This window comes from Miscanthus floridulus, chromosome 16 (genome assembly GCF_019320115.1).
Source record: "Miscanthus floridulus cultivar M001 chromosome 16, ASM1932011v1, whole genome shotgun sequence".
Lineage (NCBI taxonomy): Eukaryota > Viridiplantae > Streptophyta > Magnoliopsida > Poales > Poaceae > Miscanthus > Miscanthus floridulus.
Genome location: NC_089595.1, coordinates 46,043,052 through 46,056,526, shown reverse-complemented (window position 1 = coordinate 46,056,526; position 13,475 = coordinate 46,043,052). Strand labels below are relative to the sequence as shown.

Sequence of the window (13,475 nt, the reverse complement as noted above, 5' to 3'; positions counted from 1 at the left end):
GGCCACATCACTAGAAAGTTTAGAGAGAGATTGAAATGACAAGTGTACAACATAGAGCTCAAAGATTATTTTTGTGAAAGGGAACGTGGGTGGTTGAACCAAAGGTGTGAGGGAGTGAATTGAGTTGCATAAAACTTAACATAGGACTTCTACAAGATGTGACACTACAAAAAGATAAACTTGCTTGGAAGAGGTATACTAGTGTTTTCTACTATTCTCTACCTACCAAACCCACCAAGAGTTTTACATTCTAGAGCCAAACCTATCAACCTAAGCCATTCTAGAAAATGTAAAGACACATAAACTAGCATGTGTGAAAACATAACTGCAAATAAAGAGGTCAAATAAGTTGGTGCAAACTCCAAAGTCAAGGTGACTTATTCCATACTATCGGTTGCCAAAACTCAAACGTTAGTCCAAATTAGAGCTCCACTAAGTTATACTCCTTGTGACCAAGAATTCTCTTGGTCACTGATGTTAGGCTTGCCACCAGGGGTGAAGCTAGCTTAAAATCAATGGTGGTGCACAATAATGATAGCCTTGTAGTAACACATTAATTTCAACTTATTTATATTACAAAAAACTACTTACTACTAACTATCTTTTGCCTGGTGCTAGTGCACCACCCAAACTTAATGCGGTGTCACCCTACTCGCCACAAAGCTTCAGCCCACCAAGGAAGGTGATGTAAGACAGTTAGGCTCACCACCACCACCTGACTTCCTCGATCACCATATTGTCATCTACTACAATGTTTCATTACCAAGGAAGGGTCTTTATCCCTTGCACACCAAGTTGCTACCACTCCACACCAATCTCGGATAGTTTATGTTGCTTGGAGAGCCATCAAGATTCTAAGCGCTCTTCTTGCCAAGATTACAAGGGCACAAAGCCTAGCATTTAAGCTCTCAAGAGAAAGGTCTAACACACTCACAAAGATGATCAATAAGCACAATTCTATCCTTGGATATGGTCACTAACTCTCATATATGGTTGAAGTGTCCCTTCAAGTGTTTCTATACCCCATAGCTTTTCTTGTCCCCAACCTCCCAAAATGGCTGGTCAAGGGCATATTTATAGCCCTCAAACAACTCCTAGCGGCTGGGTACAAACTCTATAATAAAGAAATCATAGAACAATCTGAAGGTCCCAACACTACTACAGATAGTCCATCACAGCCGATTTGTAATCCTCATCGTCGCCGGTTTTGGCCCTCGGTGGTGAAATGTCATTGATGATGTCCATGGTCTTCACTGCCAGTTCACAACCGACAAGGATAGTAGGCTAACATTTACGGTTTGGACTATAAGCCAATTGTGAAAATAGAAGGATCACCACTAGGTCACATTATGATACGGCGATGATGATCCGATAGTCAATGTTGATTTACAAAATCATCTGGTGGTAATGATCTATTGATTGTTGTCGGTGCAGATGTCAACACCAGCGATGTTGGCGGTTGCTTCACCGCTAGTCAATGGTGTAGTATGGTGGTGATTAGCGTTTGATCACATGTGGTCAGTGGTCCAATGAGGCGGTGATGAGTGTTGGCGGTGCCTAACTCTTGTTTTCACCGGCTAACTTTACATAAAATCCATACAAACAAACACCAAAACCTAGTAAATAGGATTTGCAACTAACCAATTCCATGAGTTTTGGTGATTTACCATTTGTAGGAGGACATTTCAGGAATAACACAAGAAACTTAACAATACAAATACCCGACGTAAGCCAAAGGGGAAGGAGGCCCAAAACAAGTGGAGAACAATCCCAAAATCAACCCAAACTAACTCAACTCTGTGCAACACCACCATGGGCCAAGTCTAGAAGATAACAGCAGGTGGCCCAATGAAGGATGGGCTGATTTGGAGTAGGCCATGGTGCGGCGGCACCCCTAGGTGTGGCCGCACCCCCATCGGCCCTATTTGGCCCAGGATTCAGTCGATTGATGCATACCTGCCTTGCCCAATGTTGGTGTGGAGGTTTCGCCTAGGTTCAACGTACATGGAGGTCAGTTTGGTGCCTTCCATGAGGCGATGGAGCATTTTCCAAATGACCTCCTCCTCTCCACCTATAAAAAGAGACTCTCTTCTCCTCATTCAAAAAACAACACCTCAAGGAAAAGAGCACTCCACATTTGAGCAACACTCCAAGGGCTTAGGTCCTAGTAGCTATCTAGAGTAGTAAGGGAGAGATGTGAGGGAGAGTACGGGCAAACGTCAGGCTTGTTGGTGTCTCCCCAAACTTGTACCTCAATGGATCATCCTGCTAAGTGAGTGTTTCATGATTCTTATGTTATTAAGTCTTTGTTTAGTTAAGCTTTACTCTTACTTGTTCGCGGGTTTGTTGTCCGTTCTTGTAACTGATACTCTAGTAGAGGTCCCTAATAAAGATGGATGACCCTACTGCAACGCTAGAGTAGTAGTCAATAGCAAAGACATGGTGTCCAGGCTAGAGGCTACCTTCGTTTGCCTCGTGCCCCACGATTGAGGGATAGGCGGCAGGTGGTGACTGCCCTGTCCGTATCTTGTAATCCCCCACGTTCGAGTTCGACTGTAGAACCATAGGCCGGTATCACTTGGCAGATCAGGTGTACGTCAGGTGCCCAAAGCAAGCAAGTAGAAGTATAATTTATCTATCATTAGACTCTAAAACCATAGGAATCCATCTCAACCTCTTCTAACTATATCCTTGTGTTGTCCTTAGACCAACTAGCTAGAAGAGTACCTCCGCTCTATGTGAAAAATATGATACCCTGAATATTTCCAAGGTGAAATGCTACAATAGTAGTTTCGTGCGCTTGTGGATTATTTATGTATGCGTTAAGAAATACCAACAATGAGCAATTGATCATAGGATGGTCCAATGCATATACCCGTTGTTGATCATTACTAGATCACCGTCAGTAGATAAAAAAGAGAATCGATGACCTTCACCGATGGAACGATATTCCATCCAGGTTTTGACAATATACTTATTAATTCACATGGACCTTAATAGATATTGCATTACTTTCTTGTCTTAAGCTTGTGCTTTACTTTATTGCATGCAATTCTTTTGTGCAACAACGTAACTAGGATTGCTTGTTAGAGTGTGTTCATTAATAGGTTTTGTTTCCACACTAAGTACCCTTCTCCTAGTGTGATCATGAGCTTTACTATAGTTGCTTATATCATAGGATTGTATCACTTGTTGTGTAAATTTCGTGATAGATGCACTTGGCATGTTTACTGTGAACGAATCTTGCTAAGGACAAGATTAGTGTGATCATTTTAGTCGTATGGTACCACCGTGCAAGTGGCTAAAATAGAATTTGCATATGCTAAGATTGTTATTCAAATTTTTTGAGGTTCTCATTCTTGGACCATTTGGTCCCTTCGACAGCTAGAAAGAGATGCACATACATAACTGTTGACTGCTTCCCTCCATTACAAATTATAAGATGTTTTGATTTTTTCTAGATACATAACTTTTGTTATGCACTTTCATAAATACTATGTCTAGATAACATAATAAAAACAATGTATTTAGAAAAGTCCAAACGCGCGCCTTATAATTTGGAATAGAGGGAGTATTTACTTTGTCTCGTATAGTCATATAGTGCACCGGCAAACCTACTGTTCTGTTTAAGGCTTTGTTTGGCTGCACTGCAAGTCTACCACAATCCTGTGTGGTTTGGGTGCCACCAAACGAGCCCTAATTTGGATTTGCGGGATCACTGTAGATGTTCCTGTTGCAAGCAAGCGCCATATATTATTTCTCGGCAGTCCCTTTCCTCAGTAATGGATCTATCCCATATAGAGCTATTACTTAATTATTTTTATGACTGTCCCTATCAATAACCATAAAATCTGGATCTCCCATATCTTTCTTCGTACAGTAGGTTCTGAGTTTCTGACTGCCATATCTTTCTTCTGACTGCCATGTGTGTTGTGAACAACGCGCGCAGTGCACCATGTGCACGATGCTAGTGTTAGGCGTCATGGATTTAAATAGTGAGCTATAGCAACGCTATAGCATCGCTATAACCTCTGGAGAGAGTTCCCGCTACGTTATTTTTATTTTTCCGCTATGTCATTTATAACAACTATATTATGCTTTAACGTCGCTAAATTGATTAGCTGTGACTTTAAAATAGTGCTGCTATTTCAACTTTAGCTTTTAGAGTGACAATCTACTTATTATATATTTATCTTTTGCTGCTAAGTTGATCTTTTAGAAAATTGAACACTTGAGTCTCACAAATTATGCTATAATGCCATATTAAATAATATTCCCTAGACTCCTAAAGCCTTGAAAATATATTTGTGTTCAGTAATTTTCATAATTCTTGTGTTTTTATGAAATAATTACTTTATTTTTTATGGTTTTCTTAAAAATAGCTATCTGTCGTAGCTTCGCTATAGCTATGCTATAGCTTTATAGCTTCTGAAAAAAAAAAGATACCGCTATTTGTAATAGCCTGTTATTTTAAACCTTGGTTGGCGTCCAGTCTGGGTCCAACTATTATGGCGGCAGCAGCTGCTAGCTACCCAGCTTGTGTATTCCTGTTCCCTTTCGACCACGTCGTCCAGTCGTCTCCTTCTATCGATACGATGCTTCCAGACCTCAAAAGATAATACGACCACGACGCGCGACAAACTCAATAAATCCGCCGCGAAGGTGCATTCCAGTTTACTCGCTGCATCTTGCGCTCTGTAGCGAGCCAGCCCCGGCCACATAGCAATCGGAGAGCAATGAGTTTTCTGTTGAAGACCAGGAGTGAAGGGAACCAACAAAAACAGGCGTCTCCTCAGGAACAACAGCGAAAGGTACCAGTCAGAAACTATGAATTAATGTCCTTTCCTCTATTTTCTACTGTCGATATATGAAGTGACATGAATCTCTGGAGTCCTGGACATGAAGATAGAGGAGGTTCGTGAGCTGCTAGGCGACCTGCCGACGGAGACGCCGAGCTTCTTGTCGGACGGCACCATCCGCCGGTTTCTCCGAGCAAAGAACTGGAGCATGGAACAAGCGACCAAGGCTCTCAAAGAGGCTGTCAAGTGGAGGCGTCAGTTCAAGCCAGACAAGATTTGCTGGGTATTTGAATCTTCGCTATACTTTGAATCTTAATATTGTAGAGGTTCTTCTCAAAATTAGAAAAATACTACTACTTCTTGGTTTACCTTTTCGTCGTAGCTTGATCCTCTCCGCTCTCCGAGATCAGGGTGTGTTTGGTTAAAAAAAATGAGATGGTCCATCATTTACTTATTTCTCATTTTTTCTTGTTTGGTTCGTGGATCTATCATCATTTTATTCCTCATGAGCTAATAGTTAATGTATGCATGAGAAATGGTTGCTAATAGAATGAAATCATGATACACAACCTCACGAAACACCAGGGGGTCCACAAACCAAACACACTGATAACATGGACACCGGCGCTTTACTAATAAATTTACTCACATGTGCATGTATAGTCTACACATGTATCTCGGTGGGAAGGTAACTTCCCAAAATGATCTACGCTTGATTTTACGCGTAGTATTTGTTATACACTGGTAATAACGAAGAGCATATTTCTTCTCGGAAATGAATGTTAGGAAGACCTCGCTAGCAAGGAGAACGAGGCTCAAAGAGCATATATACCAGACTATCTTGACAACAATGGGAGAACTGTCTTCGTAACAATGACGTCAAAAAAGGTCAGTTTCAGTACATCTGTGCACCATATATCGATCTCAATACTTAACCAAATGCATGTCTTAGGCCCAAACTGTACAGATTCAACTTTTACACACCCAACAGCAACATAATTACTCTTACAAATTTTGAATGACATCACCAAACGGTTTTTTCAACAATTAAAGTATTTGTTGTCACTAATATAAGTGGTATAAAGGCTACTCCCTATGTGTTTGTTGTCATTAATATAAGTGGTATAAAGGCTACTCTCGCTGGGTCGTAATGCGCACAAATATTAGGTGCTACTCTATTTTAAATTATAAGATGTTTTTAACTTTTCTATATATATTATTTTTATTATGTATTACCTAAGGGCTCACTAAAAGTCATATCTTTAAAAGGTTAAGTGTCCAATCAATACCAATGAATCATCACCAAGGCATTTGACGATTCAGTGTTTAGCTTACATTCAAACTCCAGAGCATCGAATAGACTAATACGTATAGAGAATTGATCAAATCAAATAATATAAACTGGAGAACAACGGTGCTTACTATGCAATCCTATGGCCTCGGATGAGCCACCGTGTCAAGGCCACTAGCTGTGGTTTGTCGTAAACGATTGTAAATTTTCAGTCGGAATAATATTTTTCTCTCACATAAACCAGGAAGTAGTACTTCTTCACAAACTAGCAACGATACGAACCAGCCAACTAAACAGGCTTGTTGTCGCCTTGTCGCCCGCAAGACGACCGTACCCGGCTCGCCGCGCCGCAGTCACGGCCTGACCCGAGAGCACCTCTTCTGCTGTGGCCACCGGGCCTTGTACCAGCCGTGGGCGCTGGCCTGAACTAGCACTGTACCTCATGCCACAGCCACCATCCGGGACCCCTGCACCTAAACGCGCCTCCTGCCGCCGGCCACTGCTGCTAGTACCGATGAGAACAGTACAAGACGGAGCTGGTCTTGGCCGGTCTTGCCTTCAAACGATGGGATGAGAATAAGATCAGTTTCATCCTTTCCCGAGGTGTTCATGCCATTTTGTTTTCTTGGACCTTATTTAGTTCCTCCCTTAAAGTTTAGTCCTATCACATCATATGTTTGACACATGAATAGAGTATTAAATATAGCCTAAAAAAATAACTAATTACACAGATTGCGACTACTTTGCGAGACAATTTTTTAAGCCTAATTAATCCTATGATTTGACAATATGGTACTACAGCAACACATGTGCTAATGATAGATTAGTTAGTCTTCATAAATTCGTCTCGCGGATTCCTGAGGACTTCTGTAATTTGTTTTATTATTACTATCGGAACACTCACATATAACACCCTCATGTGACACCCAACGTGACATCCCTAAACTTTAGCCTCTGGATTTAAACACCACCTTAATATGTTTATAATCGTTCAAAGTTAACTTTCCGTGGAGGCAAGTGGCTCATTTATAATTTCTAAACATGGGGATAAAATTATAGGTTTCAAAAAGTAAAAAGTAAAATTACCAATAGTTTCTACTGCAAGGGCAAACACCAAATCCATTTTTCAAATTTATTAAACCAAATGCACCTGGCAATGTTTTCCGACCAAAGCTCCCCAATCCCGTCACGGCAGCATGCTAGTTGAAGTTCCAAATATATATTTATCTGATTTTATTCTTATGTGTTCCTAAAGAAATAATAGTGAGGAAATTTTGACACTAATAAAAATCATACACTAGTTAGAGAGTAATATTTAGTAAAAAATAACCTAGTAAATATTGATAATACAATAGTTGCCACTAATTATGTATCATATGTGACACGTGCTTTTGTCACTAATAAATATTGTAGCAATAAGAAAATTTATTTGGTCACAATTAACTTTGTAAACAGTGACTAAAAATATTTTGCCACAACATTTTCTCACTAATTGTGTGCCATATGGCGATATAAAATTCTGCCACTGATAATGTAACAATAGTGGGGGGAAATTATTTAGTCACAATTAATTTGGTGAATAAGTGGCAAAATATAATTTTGCCACAATATTTTCTCACTAACATTGAACCATGTGGCGAAATAATATTTTGTCTCTAATAAATGGCATAACTATGAGAAAAAAATATTTAGTCACAATAAACCTATTTATTAGTGACAAATTAATGTTTTTTCCACTAAGTTCACCAATGAAGGCACATCTTGTGGCGATACAATAGTTTGCCACTAATAACCGATGCAGTAGTGATGAAAATTAGTTTGATCACTAATAACATGGGGATCAATGACAAATCAAAATTTCATCACCACATTCTATCAACGGTGCTCAATCTCCCTGTAGTGTCCCATGTGTATATCTTTAGATTTAGGGTATACATGGCCCGACAAAGTATAAGTAGATGAAGTATATGATCATACTAGATCATCAAGGGCAGTATGTATGTCAGAGTATATGGTTATATTTATTTTATAAACTATTATAATAGTATTATAATAATATATTAAAAATATGGGGTCTTTTGAAAAAATTTCACATAGTAAGATTTGGAGTATGTTAAAATGAGTATCTAAACATACTGAAACTGATAAATGAGTATGCCCACATTCGCAATATGATTTATTGAATATGGGAGTAACTACTTCTAGAGTAGAAAAAACATATATAATTTTTTGCTTATGTGCAAAACAATAATTGATATAGAGAGTATGGAGCTGTAACACCTTGGTGTAACAACTTCGGCAAGAAATCCAATAGTTCAACATTAACTTCAACAGTTTGGATCCGCCTTCATAGACACAAAATATGAAATAATTAATTAATATGATTACAGTAGATATAGTGACATAATATCATGCATTGTAGCGGTTGTTTCTTTAAAAAAATTAAGACTACTCTTCTCGTGATGTGGATTCGATATTGGAGTATGATATTATAGATTGGCATTAGCCTACTGTTGATCACAAAACATGTGTAAAACTCATTGTTATATGTTATAAATTTGCCTGTGTTCTCAAGATATTTTATAACACCAAAAATGGTGGATGACATTGGAGACCATGTCTCTCAACCGTGAATCAAATATTTTTTTTGGATAGTGACTGGAAATATGTTAGCTATATGTTAGCCAAGAGCTTAACATTTGGTTTTGTAAGATACAATAGATAATCCATACGAAGAATGCATGATTCTATCAATGACACAAGGATCTTGTAGAAGTTTTTATTATGTGTGATTTGGAGTAGACAACTTCAATCCATTGCATAACTGTAATAGATCGATAACATGAGATTTTTAGCACGCGTCCTTGAGATTCTTGGTACCCTTGAGTCTTTTCCCTATACAAGAATCAAAATTTATATTTTAGTTGCCTCAAATTCTCTCAAGTTGTCTATTTTTTGTCTACTACCTCATTGTGGTATTGTGTTTCTCTTGCTGACAGGGTATGCAGTCACTATTCGCCCTTATAAGATATGTACACATATAATATAGGCCACAAGATCTGATACAAGTAGGAGTCAAATATTTATTTCCATTCTCAAAGTATAGGGATCTTAAAATCAGAATCACACTAGCTTCTGTGTAGCACCCGATTTTAAGAGCAAAACCAGATGCACACCATATGTGAGTCCCAGGAAGTCAAATCTCATATATAGCTACAAATAAAGGTAATATCGGAAGACAATGTTCAATATATAACGTACTTAGTATAAAGGATATAACCTTAGACAACAAATAGCGGAAAGACAACTCCGATCTTCGGGTGAAGACTTCAATTCCACATGGACAACTGACTGGTTGATTACAAGCCTAATTCCTCCAAACTCTAGCAATCTGGTACCCATCCAGGATTTTTCCAAAGTATTAAAAAGTAAAGCAAGCGTAAGTACATGTCATACTCAACAAATATAACATGGGGTGGCAACAAAGTAATCATAAGCCCATAAACACCTGATCAGGTAAACATGAATAATGAATAGCATAAAGAGTAATCATTAGTCAGCATCTTTATCATTAGTATCATCAATGTTCATCATCTATTCCGTAAGGGTTCCAAGGCCGCTCGTGACCGTGAGCATGGCTGATATACCAGTTTCACAATCTGCAGAGGTTGTACACTTTCACTGTGACTCGTGATTTACCCTTTCGCCCAAGGTGATCAGCATCTTGACCCACTATCAAGGAAAGGTCGGTAGGGTTCACTATAAAGCCTTTTAAAGGTTCGTCTAACAAGTTAGGGCCATTAGATTTCACTCGACAAACAGATGAAGAGCCCCCTTCCAGATGGCACAATGACGCGCAGTCTATACACAAGGGGATAGAGGCCGCACTATACCTGATTCGGCAAGCCATTCTTATACCAAAAAAGGTAACCACTAACAAGCTAGAAAATGTCCTCATACTGAGCTAAAGCCAGAGTCATGTAGCCCTCACAGCTATACTGTAAATCCTGGATGATCACTTATAGATAAGTCCTTAGGGAGAGAAATCTAGAGCACCATAAAAATAGCCTAATGCTCTATCCCCCTTGCTCCATAGTTGCTAAAAACATCTTTTAGTGTTTATTGCATATACCATTAGTCAAGTTATAAGATTATGGCTTTAGTTGAGCACTAGCATCATACTACCCAATGCAATACCCCATAGGTATCAAGGAATCCAGGATATCAAATAGCTAGGAAAATTACTACGATTGTCAAGGTAGACACATGCAGCATGAATTAAATGATTAAAGGTGTATAGGACAACAAGGAAGATCCTATGCTATACTTTTCTTAAACTTAGATCCTTCTATTGATTCATAGCTTATGTCATTATGAACCTAACGCGACTTGAACGGTTCAAATCGGAGTTAAAACGGAGAAACTACGCATAAAATAAGATCAACGACAATTTTGTAAATATTTTGAAATCAATTTCATTTTAGAAATAATTAAAAACCAAATAAAAATAGTCCTGTGGACCGGGGCTCGTTTTTGGAAAACTGTAGGGGTCAGAACATAAGATCTAGGGGCTTGGATTGAATTATTTATGAAAGGCAGTGGACGGCGGGTTCTATATTAAAAATCCGAGGGGGGTTTTGACAAAAAAAGGCAAGGACGAAGGGGTACGGGATAATCTGAGCCGTTGGATCTAAGATGGATGGCTCGGATTAGATCAGAGGGGAGGGAAAGATGCCAGCCAGCCTGGAACAGGGCGGCGCCATGGCCGGCGACGACGCAACCTCGCCTGGAGCGAAGGGGAAAAGGCCCTAGGGACCTTGGTTAGGCTCTGGTATGGCACTAGGAGCCAGAGGAAACTATAGCGAACACATCTATGGGATCAGGCGCTGTAGCACGATTTGGCAGGCTAGCTAACTCTGGCGATGGCTGCGCGGATGAAATTAGAGCACGAGGGGGCAAAAGACGGTCCCTAGGAGGCTTCCTTACCTGAGGTGTGAAGGCTAGGGAGCAGCTTAGATCGACGGCGGAGCACGGTAGCAGCAGAGCGAACTCGGCGGCGGTGAGCTAGGGTTGCGGCACGTGGCAAGCTTGAGCGAGGGCGGTTGGACGTGCTAGGATTGCGGGTAGAGATTGCGGTGCGTGCACATCCGCTATTTATGAGGCCAGCGCGGCTTGGGGACCACGCAAATCGGCGAGGATGGGGTAGCTGCGGACTCTTCTTCGGACAGAGTCCGTCTCGGGCATGTTTGGAGGTAGGGGATGGCTGACGTGTTGGCCCCGGGTGTCAGTGGGTGATGGAGCAGGACCAGCCTATCAGACGGAGAGAGAAGAGTGGCGCACGCTCCGCGCGTGGGCTTTGGCCTTGGGCTGGCCTATCTCAGTGGGCCGTGGAGAGGGATTAGGGCCGGCTTGCCTGCAACCGAAGGGAAAAACTGAGCTGGAGAGCAGGCCACGCGCTGGGCCAGTGAGGGCAGAGAGCGGGTGGGCCACGCGGGGAAGCAAGGCGGAACGGGCCAAATGCCAGGTAGGGAGAGGGAGGGAAAAAGAAATTCCTTTTTATTTTCTTAAACCCAATTTTCAAATCCAAATTTAAATCATTTTGAAGTTTTGATCAAACCCAATCATCACAAAATAAATATGCAGCTGCATGTATGCACAAACATGTTGCTACCTTATGATAAATTTTAAATTAATAATTTTTTATTTTTTATGTTTTTATGAGCACAAAAATTCCAAATATATAATTTTAGCTCTATTTTCAACAATTCAAATTTTAGGGTGTTACATTCTGTTGGTCCTAGTTTGAACAGGATATAAATCAACTTCAACTTTATTGTATGGACGTACCTCGTTTTATGCATCGCATTACCTGAAGTTCTCACATGTTTTACAGAGTTTAACTTCAGCAAAGGAACATATAAAACAGCTAGTGTATAACCTTGAGATTTTGGCATTGAGCTCGGAAGACGCACAAGAAGAGAACATTGTTTGGATGTGTGATTTCAGTGGTTGGACACTATCAACTACACCATTGTGGGAAACCCGAGAATCGTTGCACATAATTCAAAACTATTATCCAGGGTTGGTTGGAGCAGCAATTCTCAGCAATCCGCCAAAGATATTTGAATCTTTTTGGAAGGTACTCATATATCAACTTATTTGTATAAAAAATTGTTATATACTCCCTCCGTTCCAAATTATTAAGTCACTTTGACTTTTTTGATACATCCATTTTGCTATGTATCTAGATTGACATATATTGCATCTAGATACATAGTAAAATGAATCTACCAAAAAAATCAAAGCGACTTATAATTTGAAACGAATGGATTACTCTTTTTCTAAAAGTTTGAGGTTTTTAAGAATGTAAATAGTCAGCCTTCTTTGACTTTTAATCTAGTAATAATTTGCTGTGACTTTTGTCTACTAATTTACACTAAGTCATTCAAAAGATTTCATCATGATAAGAAGCATATTATAGTGTACTGCTGAAATCATCATATGGCAGTGGGTATTCCAACTAAATATGATGACTACCTTTATGCTTTTCTATGACCTTAAGAGGAGTTAAGCAAGGTAGTTACAATCCTTTTATGTACAGATTGATGAGTTTTAGTGAATATATATGTTGGCAAGATGTATGACATGCTTTCCCTTTGCAGATAGTAAAACACTTCATCGAGCCAACGTTGTATGACAAAGTGAAATTTGTTTATAGCAACAACTCAGATAGCCAGAGGATATTGGCTGACATGTTTGACCTGGACAAGTTGGAGTTTGCATTTGGAGGAAGAAACACTGCTAGCCTTGATATTACAATGTACTCCGAGAGAATGAGAAGACGAGATCAGATAAGGGGTGCTTGCAAGGACGCAAGTGGTACCATCTAACCTTCCGGACAACGAATACAATCGACTACATGAAGACTAAAACCTTGTATTTACATGTGAAGCCCTGAGCCATGGAAGGTAGATTTTCCAATAAAATGCTAAAGTTCGGTAACTATGAGAGCCATGGAGCTTAATTATTAAAGACCTCCTTTATGTTATTTATGGTTCTCGAACAAGAGAACATGAATCTGTAATAACATAAGAAGCCTAATCTTGATAAAGCCTGTCTTAATGATGAATGTCAACATGATAATCTTAATATTACTTATGAACCAAAGGCGCCATTTTTTCTTTTATTTGTCAATGGACGCACTGCAGTCTGTTCCAAAGTACTGTTAGCTTTACACTACAACCCTGTCCAATGAAAATATTATATCTCCCATCCATGTATTTGCACACACTGTTGATGACCATGGTATTCTAGTTGGTAAGGGCAAGTTGTATGTGTGGACATAAGGGACAGTGAACGAACTTTTTTGGTAATGTGGCTCTAGC

The 13,475-nt window shown here is 39.7% G+C and overlaps 1 protein-coding gene across 2 annotated transcripts; it reads left to right on the top strand.

Annotated features, from left to right (window-relative positions):
• Window positions 1-4,542: 4,542 nt before the first annotated feature.
• Window positions 4,543-13,219, top strand: LOC136514092 (SEC14 cytosolic factor-like). 2 transcript variants are annotated; one of them, XM_066508074.1, is made up of 5 exons: window positions 4,549-4,811; window positions 4,906-5,082; window positions 5,586-5,687; window positions 11,984-12,229; window positions 12,753-13,219. In XM_066508074.1, the coding sequence occupies exons 1-5, from the start codon at window positions 4,737-4,739 to the stop codon at window positions 12,978-12,980; spliced, it is 828 nt and encodes a 275-aa protein (XP_066364171.1). In that variant the 5' UTR covers window positions 4,549-4,736; the 3' UTR covers window positions 12,981-13,219. The 2 variants fall into 2 exon arrangements, with proteins under 2 accessions (XP_066364172.1, XP_066364171.1); XM_066508075.1 differs by lacking the exon at window positions 5,586-5,687 and having other exon boundaries at window positions 4,543-4,811.
• Window positions 13,220-13,475: the final 256 nt, after the last annotated feature.

Excerpts from the sequence above, each read along its gene's own strand:
- LOC136514092 (XM_066508074.1), top strand. The coding sequence starts at position 4,737 with ATGAGTTTTCTGTTGAAGACCAGGAGTGAAGGGAACCAACAAAAACAG. Across the intron at positions 5,083-5,585 it reads AGCCAGACAAGATTTGCTGG|GAAGACCTCGCTAGCAAGGA; the intron begins GTATTTGAATCT and ends AATGAATGTTAG. Across the intron at positions 5,688-11,983 it reads TAACAATGACGTCAAAAAAG|AGTTTAACTTCAGCAAAGGA; the intron begins GTCAGTTTCAGT and ends CATGTTTTACAG.